At 40.7% G+C, this 22913-nt stretch overlaps 1 protein-coding gene across 2 annotated transcripts; it reads left to right on the forward strand.

Annotated features, from left to right (window-relative positions):
* Positions 1 to 1589: 1589 nt before the first annotated feature.
* Positions 1590 to 11952, forward strand: LOC117403588 (uncharacterized). Of its 2 annotated transcripts, XM_034005800.3 has the most exons (6): positions 1590 to 1806; positions 5355 to 5525; positions 6189 to 6241; positions 7135 to 7232; positions 8547 to 8739; positions 9121 to 11952. In XM_034005800.3, exons 2-6 carry the CDS (start codon positions 5378 to 5380, stop codon positions 10729 to 10731), a joined length of 2103 nt encoding a protein of 700 aa, XP_033861691.2. In that variant the 5' UTR covers positions 1590 to 1806; positions 5355 to 5377; the 3' UTR covers positions 10732 to 11952. The 2 variants fall into 2 exon arrangements, with proteins under 2 accessions (XP_033861691.2, XP_033861692.2); XM_034005801.3 differs by lacking the exon at positions 5355 to 5525.
* Positions 11953 to 22913: the final 10961 nt, after the last annotated feature.

Consider the following 22913-nt stretch of genomic DNA (forward strand, 5'->3'; position numbering starts at 1 on the left):
CAGATAAAGGTGTGGTGTTATTTTGTGGTACGCCTTAAAAAGTGGTATACTGTTTACTGGCTTGCCGAGGGCATTCACTGAGTATCACTGTGATGTGCTGCTGTTTATACTGTGTTGACCTGCTCGTTTAATTGACAGGGTGTGAGTTTGAATCAGCCCGTGTTTTAAAAGTAAATTACTAACACATACACTGAAAATGTGTTACAGTGCAGAGGTGTATACAGGGTGATTAGAAAGGGAGGTCACCACATCAACGCACCATCTCATTGATGTGGGAAACGTACTTTCTAATATATATATATATATATATATATATATATATATATATATATATATATATATATATATATATATATATAATGTTAGCCTAAAGCCAATAAAACAGAACAGAGGCTGGAACCGGCGACCACGCACACCACAAGCGCGCGTCTTCACCACAAAGTATAAGAGCCGGGCTCATCAGTAGTGGCGGTGGCTACATCGTTGTTCACCTCTCACCTCAGACAGTGGACACATAACCCGTAATGGCATTCCATCACACAACACTGCCCGTTAGCGTTACATCGATTTCCCTTGACAATGGTCACAACTTATTTATTAACCACAGATCCATTCAATAACGTTGTGTGGATATTATTATAAGGCTACTTTATTAAACAATGTGCATTCTCTTTGTTAGAAAGAACATGTACATCGATTACCTTTTTACGTGTAGGCTTATATTAAATCTATATTTGTATGTAAAGCCTCCGCTGTTCTGATTGTTAAGAGCATGCTAGTGCAGGACCGCAAGCCTGATTTCACACCAGTCTGTGTGTATGTGCGAAATAACCCATGAGAAGCCCGTAAATAAAATACTACATGAAACCCGATTTATTTAAAAAAAACCTTAGCGCTGTTAAAAATAACTCCCGGTGTGTGTTATTTTCAGGTACGAGTTAAAAAGTGCTACTCAGCGCACTGCGCTTGCTCACGCATGCCTAAACAACTTTCACTAAGAAAGCCCCCGTTCAAATTTGGTACGCTATGCTGTGTTTGGCCTTTTACATCTTTTTCAATTTAATTGATCGTATTTTCCAGTCTTTTACATCGTTGTTAATGTAATTCATCATATGTTTCCACCATTAACACAATAGCATGTGGATATTTCTCATATGCAATACATTGGGGTCTTGTACTGTTTGTTTACTTGTGTAACTTTGCGCTGGACTTCTCATTTTGTCTTGTTCATCGTGAATTGTTTTTTGTTTTTATATAAATTGATTGTCTGTTTCCAGTTTAAATTTGCAAAAAATATAATGTATAAATAATGGTACATTTATTGTCAACAGAAAAACATCCAGCAGATCGTAATTGGTTGCACCTGTACAAAAATCTGACAGTTTATCACTTTCAATGTGACAGTGTATCGCTTTCTGACGTTACGTGGGTCAAGTGTTGGCGCACGTACCACATTCTGACACTGTATCACTTTCTAACACTAACCAATATAGTCTAAATATGAATTCTGCCTAAAGGCAAATACCTTAAGAGGTACGTACTTCGCAGTCTTTACGGTGAGTTTGCATACTTAAAGGCAGGCTACACAGTGGGCGCTGTTCGGTGATCTCACTCGGGATTGGTAGAGTATTGTGATGTTATTCAGGTGGTACTGTGGGCAGCATAGGGAGATTTATTCGAATACACCCGTCTGAGAGAGATAGACGCTGTTTGTAAACATTAACAGTAAAACAGCATTATTTTCAGAAAGTGAACTGTACTACAGCTTGGAGTAATCCTGCTCCACTTGGTCTCTTGAACTGAAAAGTAAGTCGGCCTCTCTATTTATTTATTTAAGCATCATATTAAAAAGCCTCATTGTTTTTTACCTGTTTTTACATGCGCGTCGAATTTAGATTTGTACTGCCACTAGCTGCACACAGCTTCATTAAGTAACTGCCGGTATTTGAGTTTCTCACCTGACTGTAAGACCAGTATGATATAATATATCTTTCTTCAGCCCTGATGTTAAACTACTGACAGGGCAGTCGTTTTGGTGTTTCTTGCTGGCAGAAGAATTTGTACAGGAAATAAGAAACCACAAAAATATTTTTTTACTGGTTCTGTTAAATAAGAAAAGTTACGAACGAGATGAGGCCATTCGGCACGTCTATGCTCGTCCGGTTCCTAGTAAATGTTTGTTCTCAAAACTTTGTCAAATTGGGTCTTATAAAGGACCTAAGCGATTCCGCCACATTAATATAACTCAGTAGCCCATTCCGTACCCTCACCGCTCTCTGTGTGAAGAAGTGTCTCTTCCCTCTGTCCTGACCTGTCTCCTCTTCATTTCTAGCTGTGTCCTCAGGTCCTGGTTTCTGTACTGTGCTTAAAGTATTGATGATAGTTAGTATGTCATCTAGTTTTAATATTTTAAAGACTTCAATTTAATATTTCGGTGCCACACACACGGGGTGAAATAGCGGTTATTTGCGGGTTTTTTATGTAGGAGCTATTAACCATTATATGACTTAACCTACTGTACAAAGTAAAGTGAATATGTATGCTTATTTTCCGTGTTCATAACTAGGGAGTGCTAACTCGCAAATCAACGAGACATGGTTTAAATTACTCCTTAGCATAACATTTTTCGTTGGGTGAAATATTAGTGTTTTGCGCGAATATCGAATATCCACCCGAATATCCAATATCCCATATCAACCTAACTTCACTGGGGTAGTTAACCCCCCATGTAAAAATGCTATACCATCCCCAAACTGTATAGTTTTCTTAACGTCTGCTATAGCATGTACTGCAGTACACTATAATAAACGGTATTGTATTTTTGTTCAGGTTGTGTCCGCTGCGCACGCTATCACATATTGAACTAGTCATGAGGAAACAGGCACTTGAAACTGTATTCAGCGCAGTGGAGATTGTGAGAGGCATTTAAACAAACAAACAAACACGTAAATAAATAAATATTACGGGACGGTATTTACAGCGTGATTGATACCCATGTGCATCGATTAGTAGTACTGTATTATTATTTATGAACACTTAATGAAATGATCAGTTTGTTATTGAAATCCATATTTCATGTACCGCTAGGGGTAATCCCCACGTGAACAGATGTGTTGTACTGTAATGTGGTTTCATTAAAGCACTAAATATTACCGCTGTACAAGCATGTTCAAATACTCCAAAACAGCTTCTATAAACCCAGCTAAGAAAAACGCTAAGGAGAGCGCCCTAGCTATATGGAACAAGGGGCCAAGGGGAGGACAAGATTAGAGGATAAGTGAACGTTTCTGCAGGAACTACAATTAGGTGGATACGATTATACCCGAATACTGTAGTTACATTGTCATTGTGTGGGATAATCTTAACCACTGTTATTAAATAAAACGGCCAAATCACCGCCACCAAATCTTTCCAGACAATGTTATACAATACAAAAGGACGGATTCTAGATTACTCCGCAGAAAGACTCTCTTCTCTAATATACTCAAGGTAATAAAATGTTCTACTGGATAGTTCATTTAAAAAAATAATTTAAAAAAAGTAATTTTTTAAACAGGACTGACCAGGTGGGTTAGGCACTGGGGGGCCCAGCTCCAGAGTTCCACTTAAAGGACTGTATAAACCAAATCCGATTCAAATGCTATTCAAAGAGCGTGTGCACCAGGACCAGAACAACTTACAATTTGAACGCAATTCATATTTAAAGTGGAACTCGTTGTCGTTTTATATAAATAACAGATTCTTACACATGATGGTTATTATGTTAACAGTATAATATATCCAGAGAAACATTAAATGTAATAGAATTGTTATGAAATGGAATATCACTATAATCCTGTTGCTTGTCTTTAACTGCAGACACCTGAGTGCATCTCTACGGTGCGTTTTCCCATTGGTTTCAATAGCATGCAATCTAATCACTGTATTGCCATTCTGTAACACACTGTATGATCATATGTCTCTGAATACGTCATTGTAATATTGTACTGGTGCTGCTTGTTGGCGTGTGTCCTGGGTCGCCCTTGTAATTGAGATGTTATCCTGAGATCTTCATTAACCTCCAAATGTAGTAGCAGGTGCCTGCCTGTTTTGCTCACTGACACATTTCAAGCAAGAGAGGACGCTTGTTATCCTACAGATTAAAAAAAAAAGAAAGAAAAACTGGATTGTCAACAAAGCCTGTTTATAAACACCATATAAACGGTGGAAGTTGTATTGTATTTTAGTGTAAAATTGAACCAGACTGTAGGACACTGACACTTGAGGTGGATAAACCGTTTATTATTATTATTATTATTATTATTATTATTATTATTATTATTATTATTATTATTATTATTATTATTTATTTGTCTGACGCCTTTATCCAAGGCAATTTATTGGTGTTACAGGGCAGTACAGTACCAAAATACAGCATATAAAATAAGATGCACCAAGTTAGGATTATAACAATGTAGAACTACAAGGACATAGCAGCAGTGCAATAGTGCTGGGACAGTGCATCAGCTGAGGATCCAGTAATGTGGTGCTGAGGTCAGGTGAATACACTACATAGCAGTGCAATAGTGCTGGGACAGTGCATCAGCTGAGGATCCAGTAGTGTGGTGCTGAGGTCAGGTGAATACAGTACATAGCAGTGCAATAGTGCTGGGACAGTGCATCAGCTGAGGATCCAGAAGTGTGGTGCTGAGGTCAGGTGAATACAGTACATAGCAGTGCAATAGTGCTGGGACAGTGCATCAGCTGAGGATCCAGTAGTGTGGTGCTGAGGTCAGGTGAATACAGTACATAGCAGTGCAATAGTGCTGGGACAGTGCATCAGCTGAGGATCCAGTAGTGTGGTGCTGAGGTCAGGTGAATACACTACATAGCAGTGCAATAGTGCTGGGACAGTGCATCAGCTGAGGATCCAGTAGTGTGGTGCTGAGGTCAGGTGAATACAGTACATAGCAGCAGTGCAATAGTGCTGGGACAGTGCAACAGCTGAGGATCCAGTAATGTTGTGCTGAGGTCAGGTGAATACACTACATAGTAGAAGGGGTAGATTAAGAGATCTGCAAGTACAGTCTAAATAGGCGAGTCTTGAGGAGGCAGAGGAAGGCACTAAGAGACGGAGACACTGAAGTGCTCCATGATATTTCTGTCCACTCATTTTCAGTTTCACAGTACGTTTGCTTGTGTCGTTTTTGCAAGTGTAGGGCTATCAATAATATACAGACAGACAGGTGTTCTATCCCGGCAGGCAGGCAGGCAGGCAGACAGACAGACAGATAGACAGACAGGCAGACACACAGACAGACATACAGACACACAGATAGATGTTACATTCTGTAAACCCTGTGTTGTGTTTCCAGTTGGCAGGCTCACTGGGTGTAGTATGGCGCTTGAAGCTGAGGGGGAGAAGCGGGTTGGCGGTGTGCATGAGAGTGAGATGACTGAGGAGAGCTTTCTGCAGGAGCTGTACCATTTCATGAGGAGCCACGAGACCCCCATTGAGAAGATCCCACACCTTGGCTTCAAACAGAGTGAGCAGAGAGAGAGAGAGAGAGAGAGAGAGAGAGAGAGAGAGAGAGAGAGAGAGAGAGAGAGAGAGAGAGAGAGAGAGAGAGAGAGAGAGAGAGAGAGAGAGAGAGAGAGAGAGAGAGAGAGAGAGAGAGAGAGAGAGAGAGAGAGACACGACTGTCACTTCATTTAAAGAACATACTGTAGAACTAATACAGACACATATTGATATACTTTCTTGTGGTTTATTTTGGTTATACCTTACAAGTCGTATTAAAACCCCCGAAACATTGCTAATAGTTTTGTGTTTTTTTTTTTAATGGACCCTAACTGGAACTCCCAGAAACAGCCTGTGTATTTTCTTCTTTCATGACGTGGAGAATGTAATGTTGAAGAGTGGGAAAGTCGTTTTGTTCAGTAATAGCTATGAAAAACAGCATGACAAATTAAATATGCATTTAACATAATGTGTGCATCCTTTATTGAAGAACATGCCAGATGTATGAAGTGTTGGCAATACTATCAGCTCTGTGTACTTTGAACCACCAGCTTTACCTGTTCTACAATAGTTATCTAAGGGCTACATTCCACTATACTATATCTATATATATTTATATAGATATAGTTGTAATGACATACTGTATGCAGCTTTAACCGTCCCCTGCTCTGTGCTCTTGTTTTTGCAGTTGACCTTTTTGTCATGTACCAGACTGTCCAGAGCCTCGGAGGGTATGATGAGGTATGTGCGGATGGCAGGCTGAGCTCACTCAGCACAGCTCACTGGTGGCAGCAGCTGCTGGGAACAAGGGAATCCCATGTTTTAGTCTTAGTTACACAACTCTCCTCCAACCAGGATCTGGACAAACGAGCATCTGCAGGGTTACTGGGGGCGGGGCAGCCCTTATAAAAGCTTACCACAGTATTTGTGCACTTTGACCATGTTTTTTTCCTTGGTTACACTGCATTTACTACAGTTTACCATGCTTTTTCTATGATTACACTGCATTTACTACAGTTTACCCTGGTTTGCCATGCTATTCCTATGGTTACATTGCATTTACTACAGTTTACCCTGGTTTTCCATGCTTTTCCTATGGTTACATTGCATTTACTACAGTTTACCATGCTTTTCCTATGGTTACACTGCATTTACTACAGTTTACCCTGGTTTACCATGCTTTTCCTATGGTTACACTGCATTTACTACAGTTTACCCTGGTTTGCCATGTCTTTCTTTTTTTTTAATATGCTTTAACATAGCACTCTGTGCTTTACAGTGTTTACCTATGCTTTAACTGTGCTTTATTACACTTTGCTAAGCTTTTACTATGGTAAACTCTAAGGGATTGGTAGCCTTTGTTTCTCAACCCAGATAGTATATCTCAATATTCCTGAATAAATGTAGTGCAATGAGCAAGCTGTCCCACAAGCTCAGTGATATCCACAAAGGGTTATCACTTTCTTAGGAATGCAGAACGACTGGTATTACAGTATTAACCGTACATCTACACTGTCTGAGACACCCTGTTAATTAAGGGTTTCATTGAATCAACACATAGTCACATGCATTTTTCTGTATCTAATGTAACCTGGTACATGAATCCTCATGTGTGCTGTGTTCATTTCACCCAGGTGACGAAACACCAGCTCTGGAAGCAGGTGTACAATAAACTGGGAGGAAACCCTCGCAGCACAAGCGCAGCCACGTGCACCCGACGACACTACGAGAAGTGAGTGGAGCTGCTGAATCAGTGCAATGATCCGCACATGTCACGATACGTATCACGACATGCAGGCTGCGATTCGATGTGTATCACCATACATGTGCTGGTCCTCAAGGGCTGCTTGTAACATGCATAATAAGATCCTATTACAATTTAGGGATGGTCTACTTTGTTAAAAGACATTCATTTGTTTTAAAGCGTATTTCTTTTTCATACTTCAGTGACCCGTTTGTAACAGTGTGACATCACAATAGTGTCTTTGTCTAGCTCCCCACATCACTGGGAATGTTTAATCCATGAAATGAAACCGGCACGGTTACACGGTTACCCCCCCCAGAAAACACACAGCTGACTATTAATAGATGTATTACATGAAGGTAGCCTGCAGGACAAGGCATTAAAGCAAACTGTTTGTATCTTTTACGGTTCACTGCTGAGACTGCATTTGAGGTATGATCAGGCAGCAGATTGGCACTTGGAAGATATATTTGTATCGTAAATTACATGGTATACAATCCCATAGAGCAGTGGTTCTCAAACTTCTTAGACCGTGGCCCCCTTACTCTTGTCTGTGGTACTTGATGCACAGCGCCATCTAGAAATGTTGACATGCCATGAGGTGTCCGCAGTACAATTTGCTTTAAATTAATGTACCCCCCCCCCCAGGATACATTATGTGCCCTCCAGTTTGAGAACCACTGCCATAGAGAATTGCAGTTGGGTTTCATTCCTGTGGTGGCTGTGTGATAAAGTAGCAGGTGTTCTTTATTTTATTGGCTAACCTGAATTTAAGTTATGCGTCTGTGTTTAGGGGTTTTTATTTCCTTGTTAGATTTCAGATGTGCATGAGATAATTCGTAGTAAGCACGTCTTTGTTATCTAGTCAACAGTGTGGAATGTGCAGCCCCACAGTTGCACAATATTGACACGTCTGGCTTACAGTAATACCTGAGTAATTGTGTTTTATATCCTTGTAGTGTTTGTATTTTCTATGGAGTGAAGAGGATTGAGGAGTCCAGTTTGCCTAGCGCGTTTGGATTCTTTTAAAACTCTTACTTGCTCCTAATTGGTTATATGTCACACTTTTCATTCCTTCATTTTTTAACGTTTCACGAGACAGTGTACTGTAGAGACCCCCCCGCAATATTAGCATAGGACACACCTACAAAAACAATGTCCTGCATGTTCGGATTGCCAACAATGAGCAACAAAAAAGAAGCAGTGTTTATTTGTTTTATTTAGATTTATTTAAAGCTGATGCCGGTGCTAGTTTCTTTCTCCTTTACACTGCAAACCTTTTTCTTTCTTTCTTTTTCTTAGACTGATTCTTCCGTTCGAGCGGCACCTCATGGGAGGGGGGAGCCTAGCTCTGCCCCAGCACAGGCCTCAGAAACGGTTCTGGAGCGGGAGCTTCGCAGAGAGGGAGGAGGAGGCAGCTGAGCTGAAGATGGCAAAGCACAGTCTGCAACAGCAGAGTCTGAGAATCTGCCAGCCCAGCGCGGCTGTGCGAGAGGTACTCTTTACTGCTTCTAGCAGGGGTGCACAAATCTACAGTATCAGCTCAGTGTCAGATCAGTGAGGATGGGAAATGTGCAGGCTTGAGCCCTGACCTACATATACTACAGCATATACGTGGAGCCCTTCAAGAAACATTCTGCATCCTACTTTCCAGACTAGCCTTGCAATGGGGTTCCTGGTTAAAGGATGACCAAATCAATACATTTCATAAGCTTTTGTATAGAAACACACTCCATATTCCTGGCTAAAGAAGGGGGTTTGTTGATATTTTGTTGCGGCTGTACATTTCCATGAGCTACCCAGACTTTTGCTCCAACCTTTCGTAACAAATGTTATCTGTAATTCTCTAATTGATCTCTTTTTTTGTTGCCTTCAGAAACACCAGGATTCAGTTCCTAACAGCACTGTGAGGCTAGTCTCCTTACCAGTAGCTGAGCAGATGAGACAATACTACAAGCTGAACCCTTCACTGATCAGATATCCGCCCGGCACTTTGCTGACTGTCCCCAGGCAGAGACATTACCAGCCTGCGATGCAGCCAGAAGAACCTGCTGAAGGATCCAAGCAACAGCTGGTGTTGCTCAGGCACCTTGCCCAGGAGTACACACGTTCATCAGGCTGGGCTGAACCCTTGAACCTCAGTCTGAAACGCCAGAGCACAGTAGCTGCAAGCAAACCAGGCCAGACCTTATCTTTGACCCCAGAGCCCAACGGCAAAGTGCCCAAATTTTTAAACACAGTTTCGCCGCTGTATGCTTCCTGGAACTCTACAAAGGAAGATGCACGTGGAATGGTATCTCCACCTGAGGATCCTGACCCTGTAGTTGGACAGTCTTTTGCCTTACAGGAGGAGGTGTCTGTGATTGACCTGACGAGGTCTACTTCAGTTTCTGCAGGTGGTTCTGCATCAAGACTACCTAGCCCCAATGGACAAGCTCCACAGGACCGAAGCTGCAGCACTCCCAGTTCTCTGGCAATAAGGGGAAACAATAGTGAAGCCATTCAGGATTCTGTCAGCGAGCCTTGTAAATCCCACTCAGGGCCTCTGAATCCTCAGGTCACGCCTAACAAAATGGAGATCCAGATTCCCTTTTCGATGTTGCAGAGCTGGTTCAAGAGCCTGAAAGACAAGCCAGGCTCCATTGTCCTACCTAAAAGTTGTAGGGCACCATCAGCATACGAAGACCCCGGTGATGTTGGCAGGGGATCAGCGCCCAATGTGGATATGACAGCCAGGCCACTGGAGAACGCCAAAGATCAGCATTTCCAGAGACCCTACAGGGGCCAAAGGAGCCCTGAAGAAGATCACATCTGGAGGGATCAGCTGCGACAGCTCTCCAGAGAGGCCGAGTCAAGGAGGTATTTATACCCATTAGATCCTGCAACACTGGCCAGCGCAAGCCATCTCACTGCCTCCGAGACCAGCCTGAGCGGGCATCCCAGGTACACCTGTGTCAACGGCCAGGTGATTCCCATGGGGTTGAAAGTGAAAGAGCGGGAAAACGTTTCTGACTGTCACAGCGATGTGAAGACAGTTCCTGATGCCATCGTGCTTTCGTCTGGCTCACCTGGCAGATCTCACATCGCACAGAGTGATTCACATAGAAGACTGTATGGTCAACAAAAGGACAAAGAAGACCTCAAGCATTATTCTTTTGAGGACAGACCCCTGCAAAGACCATGCAATGACGACAAAAATGTGGTGCTAGGTGGCAGCAGCCACTGCCCGCCCTATACTCAAGGCTACCAAGTGACCAGGCACCCCTCCAGTATTGGTCATGTACCAGAACTACAGGTGGAGGCTGCGGGGTCCAGGTCACTAGCCGATGGCATCAGTAGTTCACCTTTAATCTCTTCTGGAGGGCATGTGAAAACAGCTTCAGCCCTGCATCAGGTCTTAATGATGAACCAAGCCTCCCCCACAGCACTCTCATTGACACGCGATGAATATCTAAAACTACGGAGACTGATATCCAGCTCTCCGTAATACTGAATCAGGCTGTATTGTATATTGTATTGATTGTTCTAGTGTCCGGATTCTCTGTGTCTCGGATCCATCAGTCTTCGTATTGTTACTTATTCTTTTAGTTTGGTTTTTTATTTATTTTTTTTATACACAGGATTTGTTTTTCTGACTGTAGCTTAAAAGCTTAAAACTTAAAAGTGCCGATCACTGGATGGCGATGGCTCTTACTTTTATAGAGACACAAATGTCTATGGCAGGCAACCAGAACTGAAGAGCAGCAGCTCCTGAGCTCTGTGAAAGCAGCCTGGTACATTAGAGCTGTAGTGTTTAGAAGAAACGCATTACTTTGTAATATATTTGTTCAACATAATCCCAATTGTTTTTATATTTGTATTCACACATCATAGGTAAATTACTTTTTTTCAACTTCAGCCGGGTATTACAGAAATTCTCTTTCCCATGGCCAACGCTCTGGAGTAAGTGTTGAGAAATGTATACCCCAGTTTGTTTACCCCAGTTGATATACGACCCCATGATGTTTGATTAAAAATGTCAAAGGAGTCGGCAATATGTTTAAAATAGAACGCTGCGATACAGACAACATGGGACACAACGCAAGTGCAGGTGTATCTTAAATAGAAAAGGGTTGAGTAATTCATGTTTTATTCCATTTAATTAATGCCTAACAACTTCAAATTTCTTAAAGGTAATTACTCTGAAAATCTGAGTATTGCCATACCCCTAACGTATAATATAATGGCTTACTACTATGGTTCACTATAGCTACTACAGGATAAATATAAACGCTGTCCTGACATATTGTACTGTACATATGTATAGATAATGTTCTCTCAGTGTGTTTAATGTTAAATATTTCTATCTATTATTTCATGATGTCTATATATAGTTTGTAAATACTTTAAGCAATGAAATAAATATGTATACTTACTGTAAAAAAGGACAGTAAATGCTGCAATCTGTAACAGCAGCCCTTATGGTGCGAGGTGATAATCCTCCATTATCTGCTCTTGCTACAGTACTTACCAAGTTTCTTGCTTATGCGTAAATTGAAGAGGCTTTTGTACCACCATGTACATGTATTCTATGGGTGAAAACACAAAATATGTATTGTATTACCCAGAATGTTGTATTAGTTACTGTTTCCAGATTGTTTTGTCTTTGCCTGTAGCTTGCTGTGTACTGATAATATAACATCATGTAATAAAATTGTATGTGTAAATGATATAATTGTAAAGTAATCTCACTGCCGATCATAAGAACATAAAATGGGAAAACCCGGTGGGGAGCACAACGGACGAAATTGAAATGGTGGAAATGACAAATGACTGCTTCCTAACGCAATATGTCAAGGCACCGACTAGAGGGGAGGCATGCCTTGACTTAGTCTTTTCAAATAACGAAGACAGAATAACTAAAACAGAAGTCAGAGAGCCGTTGGCAAACTCAGACCACAACATGGTCTCATTTGAAGTGATTTTTAAAATTTTAGAAAGGCAAACTATGAAGGTATGAAACAGAGCCCAACAGAAGTAGATTGGAGTAAAATAGAGAAAACATCCACAGAAAAAGGATGGCTGTTTTTTAAAAATGCAGTAGTATAGGAACAAAACAATTACATCCCAAAAGTATACAAATCTAAATCTAAAACAAAATGGCCAAAATGGTTTAATAGAGCAATTAAAAAAATATTCAGCGAAAAAAGGCACTTTACAGAGCGTTTAAAAGGGACCAAAAACAAAGTACACAGAAAGAGTACTTGGAACTGCAAACTCAAGTCAAAAAAGAAGTTAGAAAGGCCAAGAGAGAGACAGAAATGAACATTGCTAAGGGGGCTAAAACCAATTCCAAAACGTTTTAACAATATTATAACAGCAAGAGAACATTCAAAGAGGAGGTTAAATGTCTAAGAGATACAAATGGAAAAATCATAGACAAAGAAAAAAAATAGCAAATATATTAAATGATTACTTTGCACAAGTTTTTACAAAGGAGGATACGGACAAAATGCCCCACATGTCGACCTGTTCCTATCCAGTTTTAAATAACTTTAACATAACAGAGGCAGAAGTGTTAAAGGGACTAGGAGCTCTTAAAATAAACAAATCCCCTGGGCCAGATGAGATCCTCCCAATAGTACTCAAAGAAATGAAAGAAGTTATTTACAAACCGCTAACCAAGATCATGCAACAGTATCTTGACACAGGGGTTGTACCAACAGACTGGAGAATTGCGAATGTAATACCGATCCACAAAAAGGGAAACAAAACCTAACCAGGTAACTACAGACCAATAAGCCTGACTTCTATTATATGTAAACTTATGGAAACTATAATAAGATCCAAAATGGAAAATTACCTATATGGTAGCAGTATCCTGGGAGACAGTCAGCATGGTTTTAGGAAAGGGAGATCGTGTCTAACTAACCTGTTTGATTTTTTTGAGGATGCAACATCGACAATGGTTAATTGCAAAGCATATGACATGGTTTATTTAGATTTCCAGAAAGCTTCTGACAAGGTCCCGCATAAAAGATTAATTCTCAAACTGAACACAGTAGGGATTCAAGGAAATGCATGCACATGGATTAGGGACATGTAGAAAACAGAAAGTACTGATTAGAGGAGAAACCTCAAAATGGAGTGAGGTAACCAGTGGTGTACCACAGGGATCAGTATTAAGTCCTCTGCTTTTCCTAATCTACATTAATGATTTAGATTCTGGTATAGTAAGCAAACTCGTTAAATTTGCAGACGAAACAAAAATAGGAGGAGTGGCAAACACTGTTGCAGCAGCAAAGGTCATTCAAAATGATCTAGACAGCATTCAGAATTGGGCAGACACATGGCAAATGAAAAGTATTGCATGCAGGCAATACAAATGTGCATTATAAATATCATATGGGAGATACTGAAATTGAAGAAGGAATCTATGAAAAAGACCTAGGAGTTTATGTTGACTCAGAAATGTCTTCATCTAGACAATGTGGGGAAGCTATAAAAAAGGCCAACAAGATGCTCAGATATATTGTGAAAAGTGTTGAATTTAAATCAAGGGAAGTAATGTTAAAACTTTACAATGCATTAGTAAGACCTCATCTAGAATATTGTGTTCATTTCTGGTCACCTCGTTACAAAAAGGATATTGCTGCTCTAGAAAGAGTGCAAAGAAGAGCGACCAGAATTATCCTGGGTTTAAAAGGCATGTCGTATGCAGACAGGCTAAAAGAATTGAATCTATTCAGTCTTGAACAAAGAAGACTACACGGCGATCTTATTCAAACATTCAACACCAGGGGTCACAAATGGAGATTAGATAAAGGGGCATTCAGAACAGAAAATAGGAGGCACTTTTTTTACACAGAGAATTGTGAGGGTCTGGAACCAACTCCCCAGTAATGTTGTTGAAGCTGACACCCTGGGATCCTTCAAGAAGCTGCTTGATGAGATTCTGGGATCAATAAGCTACTAACAACCAAACGAGCAAGATGGGCTGAATGGCCTCCTCTCGTTTGTAAACTTTCTTATGTTCACTGCCGATCATACCAAAGCCAATCACAATATGAATCAATAAATACAAATGTATTTATTACTTATGTCATGACGCAGGTGCATCAACATATAAAATGAACAGAATAAGCGAAAAGCAAGAGGCAAGCGCATGTTAATAAACTATCATAATAAACTCACTGATAAACTAATGTTAATGGACTAACTGACAAACTAAACTAACAGAACACCCCTACATATGGTAAAAATGCAGCAGCATCTCTAGATTATTCTCGCAATGACAAGTCAGTTTTGAAAAGACTGGATAAACCATTTTAATTGTAGTTTGGTGATGATGAGTTATAATGTTACAAAACCATACTGTATCAGATCTGAATTGGTTACAAGGCTGTTCCCTAAGCCCAAGTGTTCTAGGAGGTGTTCCTATACGCGGAGGCTACTGTATTAAATGAACACCAGGTATAATGAGAGTATTTGTTCCTTTATGACATGACACAGTTTTTACCCATAAGATACTATAGAATATTTAAACACATTGAAACTTCCTTATTAAAAAAGTCCTTTGTCAGTATAGACCTGAAAAACTAGACTAACCTGTTGGTAATACAATATTATATGTATGTGAGTATTTTGTTCACTGGCTGTGCCACACTGTTGTAATATAACACTACATCTAATATGTTATTATTTCTAACCTTTGTCTGAGCTGTTGTGTCATTCATTGTTGTGAATTATATATTGTACCTTTTTTAATCCTTAGATTTTCAGATGCATGCAAGTTTCACAAATAAATAGTGAGTTCCAATAATAACACAAGAGAAAAAAAACCGCTAGGGTCTAAATTAAATTGTGTTTTTAATGTGTGCAGGGCTTTGTTATTGTTCAGTACATAGGAAACCTGAGTTTGTGAAAAACTATGTGCGGAATCATCATATTCATTATAAAAAACGCAAAAGTCCAAAATTGCGATTGCACCGGATCATACTGAGTGTAATGATCAGTTATTGAGGGTGTCCCATAATGTGGTCTCCTGTACATTATGAGGAGACTAATTCATGTCCTCATGATTAATTAACCTTGTTGTACCCTTTCAATTCGAAGACGACCACCATTGGGTAGGTATCGCTGAGCTCTTTATATCATAAGCCCCTTCCTTGGATGATGCACTCGGTCCCGCTTACCGAGGGTATAAAACTGCTATCCAAAGGAAGCTGTTTCTCTTTTTCCTTCTCAAGACGGTTCGGTAAGACCTCTGTGTTGAGCTGAGTGTATTGATAAGAAAAGAGCTTCTCAAGTCGAGTCGAGTCGATTGTATTTCCCTTGCATTCGTGCTGAAAGCTGGCTTTCCGCTTACCCGGAATCAACGACTTTGATAAGACCGAGTCTTTTGTCTTTCTGTCTTTCAGCGGCCTCCTCGCTTGCGTGGTAGGCTGCCTTTTGTGTCTGTCTGTCGTGTGTGAGCGACTGCCTGCGCAGTCATCCGCGAATGGTTGTCTTTTCTTCCGGAGAGTACACAGTTCCTCCACGGGGCTAGGCCTTCCGTATCCCCGCTGTTGACTATTCCAGCCGCGTCTCCTCCAGGGGTAGGCTTTGCCGCATCCCCGCTGTCACTGTCGAGTAGACCCTCTTGGCTGTATAGACCCGCTGTGGTGGGTTCGGGCCCAAAAAAAAAAAGTGTGCTCTCCCCTTTACTATCTTTCCATGCGTTGCTGTCTGCTTAACTCGCCCACCGCGGCTTCGGCCTTGTGTCCCCCTGGTACACGCTACGCACTGACCAGTTGTGTTGAATACGCAGTTCGGGTAGGCACTCTGCATAGCGGCCTCTCCATTGCTGCGGTACCGCGGCGCACGCATCGCCCTTGATACTTGGGTTGGGGAGCGGTCTGGGAAGGCAGAGGAGAGAAAGCATCGGTTCTCCTAGTGCCCCCCAAGTGGTCCAGGAGAGTCCGGTTTTCGACCCTGTGCCAGCTGTTACACGACCAGCCCTAGGAGATTCCGCTACGCTCGGACCTCCCCAGTCAGACGAGAGGCTCCCTTTGGCACCCAGAACCAGGCAGTTTCCAGCTCTAGGTCTGGCCCCTGAAAAGGACCGCTGGTTAGCCCTTGGGCTATCAGAGGCGGTTGTGGGTACATTGCAGAGCGCGAGGGCAGACTCCACTAGGTCCTTGTACACCTATAAGTGGAGGTATTTCCAAACTTGGTTTCTGGCTAGGAGCCACGACCCCATATCTTGCCCTATGCTCCGTGCATAGAACAAGAGCTCTGAGTCAATCTGACCAGCCCTTCATCTGTCACACTGGATTGCATTGAGATGCTACATGCATAGGACAAGAGCTCTGCGTCAATCTGACCAGCTCTTCATCTGTCACGGGACACAGACCCTAGGACAGCCCCTCTCTAAGCAGCGTCTGTCACACTGGATTGCATTGCGATGCTAGGTGCACAGGACAAGAGCTCTGCGTCAATCTGAGCAGCTCTTCATCTGTCACGGCACACAGACCCTAGGACAGCCCCTCTCTAAGCAGCGTCTGTCACACTGGATTGCATTGAGATGCTAGGTGCACAGGACAAGAGCTCTGCGTCAATCTGACCAGCTCTTCATCTGTCATGGGACACAGACCCTAGGACAGCCCCTCTCTAAGCAGCGTCTGTCACACTGGATTGCATTGAGATGCTACGTGCACAGGACAAGAACTCTGCGTCAATCTGAGCAGCTCTTCGTCTGTCACGGGACACAGACCCTAGGACAGCCCCTCTCTAAGCAGCATCTGTCACACTGGATTGCATTGAGATGCTAGGTGCACAGGACAAGAGCTCTGCATCAATCTGAGCAGCTCTTCATCTGTCATGGGACACGGACCCTAAGACAGCTCCTCTCTAAGCAGCGTCTGTCACACTGGTTTGTGGATACAGTCTCGACTGCATATAATAGTGCTGGCTTCCTATAAGATTCCCATGCTGCGCATGCTCATCACTGTTTCACTAAAAAATCCCTACTTAAATCGTTTTCATTTATTGCTACTAAGTAAGTATAAATGGATACAATTATTACTGTTGACTGTTTTTTCATCATGGGTAATGCTACCTTCCTAAGATTATTTAACTTCAATGAAAATATGTAGCGTGAACAGTGTTTGTTGACTATTTCTCAAACACTACTAAATTTTCTCAAATTTAGTACCATTTTTTTCATTGATAAACAATGGTAGCAGTTTCTGACACCGCAATATCACCCTTCAGAATTTATTACCATATTTTCCCCCATTGTTAAAAAAAAGAAAACAGGGGTAGCAATTTCTGACAAGGAGGCAAATTTTGACATCTATAGCAAATTCTGATGGGGAGGCATATTGTGACGGTACACCAGCACTCTTATGAAAAAAGTGAGCCTATTGCCACCCATCTGCTTGGGAAAGGCGCCAGAACGCCAAAGCCCTTCTGTATTCATGTGCCGCACCCATCTTCTGAGCGCTTTTTCTTTTCTTGACAGTTTAATTAAGAGACAGCTGGGTTGTAGCGCTAGAGGTACCTGGTTTTTATTGCGGGTTTTTCAGGTTATATGCGTTTTAGATATTAATTCTAGTAGCTGTTGTTTTTTTTCTGGCACAATATGTAGAGTAACTTGAAGGTACTTGCACTCTAGTACCTCTAGAGACGCGGGAACGAATTTCAAACTGGGGGGTGCTGAAAATGAAAGGGGGGCAGCAAGAACCTTCGAGCAATATTTAAATACATACAAAATCGTCACTATGCATTTCACCTTCAAAATAGGCATAGACCAAGTGAGTTTCATAAGGAATAAGACACAGCGGCACAAAGTTAAAAAATAGAAACACGAGTCTAAAAATGTACATTTTATGTAAGATTCAAAGCAACAAGACAACGTATTAACTATGCTGCAAATCAGAGGTTACATAAATAAAATGCAATGACATACTAAACACATTGCCTAGATGTCTTTTTAAAATAGCAAAATACAAATAAATTATTATTATTATTATTATTTATTTCTTAGCAGACGCCCTTATCCAGGGCGACTTACAATCGTAAGCAAATACATTTCAAGTGTTACAATACAAGTAACACAATAAGAGCAAGAAATACAATAACTTTTGTTCAAGCAAAGTACAAGTGTGACAAACCACAATTCAATAATACAGCAGATAATAGTGATAGTTACATCAGGATATGATTAAATAGTGATAGTTACATCAGGATGTGATTAAATACAAAGTACTACAGGTTAAACACTTGGCAGATTACAGTATTCTGAAGTACAGGATAAAATGCAGTAAAATAGGGGGCAGATAAGAGCAAAATAAAGCACATTTACATGAAGGGTGATAGTGTCCCAGGATACAAACAGAGGAGTTCTACAGGTGCTCTTTGAAGAGGTGAGTCTTGAGGAGGCGCCGGAATGTGGTCAGGGACTGGGTAGTCCTGACATTCTATAATCTTCGGCACTAAAATGCTTTCATTCTATTTGACACGTTTAAGAGGTCTATTCACAAATTGAACAGTTGTATAAATGCCATTGCAGTATACTATTTGCAATTATTATGTAGCCTATTCAAAAACGACAAGCATTTCAAACAACCAGGGGCGTAGCTAGGAATAGATACTGAGGTAAAAATCAACTTTTTTTCTAAAAAAAAAAAACCTGCATATCGTGTTTATGTTAAGAAAGTGATAATTATCATCTTATAAAGCCTGGAGACTATTCATGCAAACTGCAAAGCGATGTAAGTCGCGAACTCTTTTTACCCAGTGACGCACCTGAATGATGTTTGGAATTTCATGACCCACATTTTGTAAAACAAATCTCCCAGCAAAAAAAAACACCAAACTAAAATTACCCTATTCACACTGTCATAATGTGATATTAAAAAGGACAAAAAATATATCACTGTAATGGACCTCGTTGGTTGCTCCATTAGAACTGTGAATAGACACACCTGTTTAATTAGCGCAATGCAGTCTGTCGGCAGGTGCCGGCGATTGCAATTTGACTGCCCGGACTTCAAAAAGAGTGCCGGCGCTTAATACTGGGTGCTTGGACCGGGTCTAGGCTGCTCTGAGTGAGCACCGGGATTCTACAAGTCTAGAAGAGGGCTGGCTTTTAAATCATGGAAGTGGTCTTTTAAACTACTATACGATTGTATTTTCTACCTTGTAATCTGGGTGTTTTATCGGTTTTAACCGCGCTTAAACTCTAAGTTGATACCCTGTATTTAAATCGTGTGTGGCTCTGTAAGGGACAGACAGGCTCACTCTAACCCTTTGGTGGGGGTTTATTTCTGTGTGTTTGAGTGTGCTGTCATGTACTGGTATTGTTTAACTTTGCTATTAGCATTTAGTTGATTTGACTCCTTGTGGTTCATTGAGACACTTCATTGTGGTTTGTTTGTTTGTTACTTATGATTGCATTGAGATTTAAGTTCACTAATGATTTACTGTTTATGGAGTTAATCTCTTACCCTGCAGGGGTATGTAGTGGGTGTGTGTGTGTGTGTGTGTGCCCCTTCTCTTGCCCATCGCACAGAGAATGATTAACTTCACTTAGTCTGTTCTATTGGTATGGCGCTAATTGCCCTGTTTTAATTTATTGTGAATTAATAAACCTTTTGCCCCGAGTTGCTGTTCCTGGTGCCTTTGTGACTTTATCTCACATACTCCTTATATATATATATGTGTGTGTGTGTGTGTGTATATATATATATATATATATATATATATGTGTGTATGTATATAATATATACGCACTGTCAAACTCCTGACACGAAGCTGCTGTTTACTTCAGTATGCAGTGCGTTGTTATGAACAAGCTAGTTAAATATGCTGACAACGATAAAAATCACCCCGAAGATCGGGTCAATGAGTATGCCAACAGCCATTCAGCTGACCAAGACTAACTCGAGATCAACTATATGAGTACTTTTTTCTTTTTTTTTTTTTTTTTTTTTTCTTATTAGTACACAGACGTATTTGTAATCTTTTGAGTAAAATGGTAAATGTGTTTATATTATTGATTGATGGAACTTGTGAGCTTGTAACTCCCTTAGACTTTAACTGTTACTCAATAGTAGGCCCACTGTTGTGTATCTTACAATTCTAGCCTTTTATTTAAATTGGGGTGAACTAGGATCCCTGGTCATGAACCACAATATATGCCTGCATTTTTTTTTTTCAAAATCCGCAATGCAAATATTTTTTAAATGGCATGTTTACACAGATAACCATAAATAAACTACAAGAATAGTATAGATAGCGTCCCGCTTTGTTTCAATTTGGCAAATTTGTCAACACTACTCTTTTTCAAAGACCGCTCATCTCCATTACAATCATTCAGAGAAAGTGGATTCGTAACTAAATCTACTACGGTGTTTCCCTTGTTTGGTGAAATTAAAAAATAGAGAATTTAATTCTAAATACTGAAATGTGTTATTTTTTCTCAATAACAGTCGGCGAAATTCAGCGCTTACCCGGCATATTAACACCCCGCCTCTGCTCACGAATTATTGGACAGCTGTAAGATCTTTCTTTTTCCCTTTGGCTACTCATTAGCCTTCAATTTATGCAGAATACTGTGAACGGCCTCTGCTTGCTTATGATTGGACAGCTGCGTAAAACGTGGAGATTTGACTCTCCTATTGGTTAAACTTACTGTCAGTACCTGCAACTGAAAACAGTTTATGCCCCACCCAGCTAACTTAATGTCTGTCTTTTTTTTTTTTTTTTTAATGAAAGTCACAATTTGCTGCTATTTTGCAGTGTTGTATTTGGAAATGCATTGGTGCTCTGATGTTTGTATCGCGTCGGTAAGCAGTGATCCGGTAAGATCACTGCTTGTTTTTGAAGTGTTATTTAAAAGCATATGAAACTTTATTTACCTTTTGAATTGTGCTTGTGAAAATCACTATCTCTTTGAAGTGTTTGTGTGAAGCTCACTATTAAAATCCTATAGTACTTTGGGTCTGATTGAATTGCTTTTGTTGACCATGTTATCTGCTGCTTTATGTAAAGATCTGTATGGTTTTCGCTTTTAAGTATTTGTGGATGGAAATGAAGTGCTAAATTATGGACTAGTTTTAATGTGTTACTTGTCATAGTCGCTCTAAATAAAATCCTTGTTACTTTTTACGTCGGTGTCTCCCTCGCTTTGTGCACTTGCCTTTCTTGATTGTTGAAGAACCTGTTATTTATTTGAAGCTAATTTTAGTTTCAAATTGGCGTAGTCATTAAGCCTACTTAATTGGTCATTTAAAATCGGTTAAATTTATAGTGATAACCATGGGCAGTCTCCTTGGCCGTGGCTTTGGGATCTCCTTGACTACCCTCTTTGAGGGCGGGACTCTACACTAGTGCAATGATTCATACAATCCCTGAATCAGTAGAGGAAGAAGTTTGGTTTCGTCCTCAATGTTGTTTATCTTGGGTGTAATAAGAGGCACGCATCTCTGCACCAAAACTATAACAATCTAATACGACTGGAATACTGCACTGGTGTGAGATTCCATTTGCTATCCAAACACGTGTAGGCCATTTGTCTACAATTACATGTATAAACAGTACATGGATTGATGTTTCATTCTGTAGCACACCACTGCACTGTTCCTGCCATCAGCAGCAGGGCAGGAGGATGAGGCACCAGAAAACAGTGCTGGCACTGGCATACTATAGGCAAAACCCCATCACACCCCCAAAGAAGGAGGAAAAAAAATAATTTAATGTTTGGAGGTTATCACTGAGGAAGTTGCAAAATATGAAAAAGAACTCTGAACCAAAAAATAAACATGTGTCCTTTAGAAATAAAATATGGGACGGAATTACAAATAAGGTGAATGAACTTTAACATCATCCAGAACCAGGTGACAAGCACAAAGGTACTACGGCCTCCTCAGGCAGATTGAATAAGTGTATGCGTGGCCTGCAAAATGCAGCTCGCAAATATCGTCCGACGTTTCGTTCTTGCAGTGCTGCGGGCTTGTGGTGCAAAGACTGAACTCGATCCTCCTCATTTATTACAGCAATATTAGCAGCAGCAACAGTAACCGCATTGCCCATACATGCTACAACACCAGCGCACAAATCCATGTTTACAATTACAACGTGCAGTTCCTATGGAGAACGCTAGGCTACTGTGCTTTTAGGGCAGACTCGACCTTTCATGGAAAAAGGTTTCCTTCACCGTTACTAAAATGTTTGAGTATCACTTCAAACTCCCTAATGAGCAGTTCATTTTGTCAAATCCTTTTTTTTTTTTTTAATCTGCAGTGTTTTCATACTAAACTCTTTTGTTATCTAGTCAGAGTGTGTAAGAAGTGTTTTGTGTATCACAAACATTCATTAAATGTGTGTTAAACATCCCTAAGCACCGACAGTTTAGTGTATAGAGCCCACTGTTTAGGCCGTGTGCTACTGCCAACTCGGTGCAGTCTCCGGTTTCTTTCTTGGTTCTAGTCCCGCTTCTCTCTGGTGACGATTCTTCTGTCTGACGTCCCTGAGCACCTGCTGCAGTTGAACCTTTGACTCTGGGTCAATATTTTGCCTCTCCACCTTTTTTTACTCAGTGTATCCACACTATTATTGTATTTTTTGTTGTGGTTTTAGCTTTAAATGGTTTAGAATTTAATAAAAAAAACAGACAGTAATTGAAAAAAAGGCAAGAGAGATCCA

The sequence above is a fragment of the Acipenser ruthenus genome, chromosome 1 (assembly GCF_902713425.1).
Source record: "Acipenser ruthenus chromosome 1, fAciRut3.2 maternal haplotype, whole genome shotgun sequence".
Classification (NCBI taxonomy): Eukaryota; Metazoa; Chordata; class Actinopteri; order Acipenseriformes; family Acipenseridae; genus Acipenser; species Acipenser ruthenus.

What these genes read in the sequence shown, in the direction of transcription:
- LOC117403588 (XM_034005800.3), top strand. Translation starts at nt 5,378, where the DNA reads ATGGCGCTTGAAGCTGAGGGGGAGAAGCGGGTTGGCGGTGTGCATGAG. An exon ending in GCCTCGGAGGGTATGATGAG is followed by an intron (nt 6,242 to 7,134) that starts GTATGTGCGGAT and finishes CATTTCACCCAG; the next exon opens with GTGACGAAACACCAGCTCTG. An exon ending in ACCCGACGACACTACGAGAA is followed by an intron (nt 7,233 to 8,546) that starts GTGAGTGGAGCT and finishes TCTTTTTCTTAG; the next exon opens with ACTGATTCTTCCGTTCGAGC.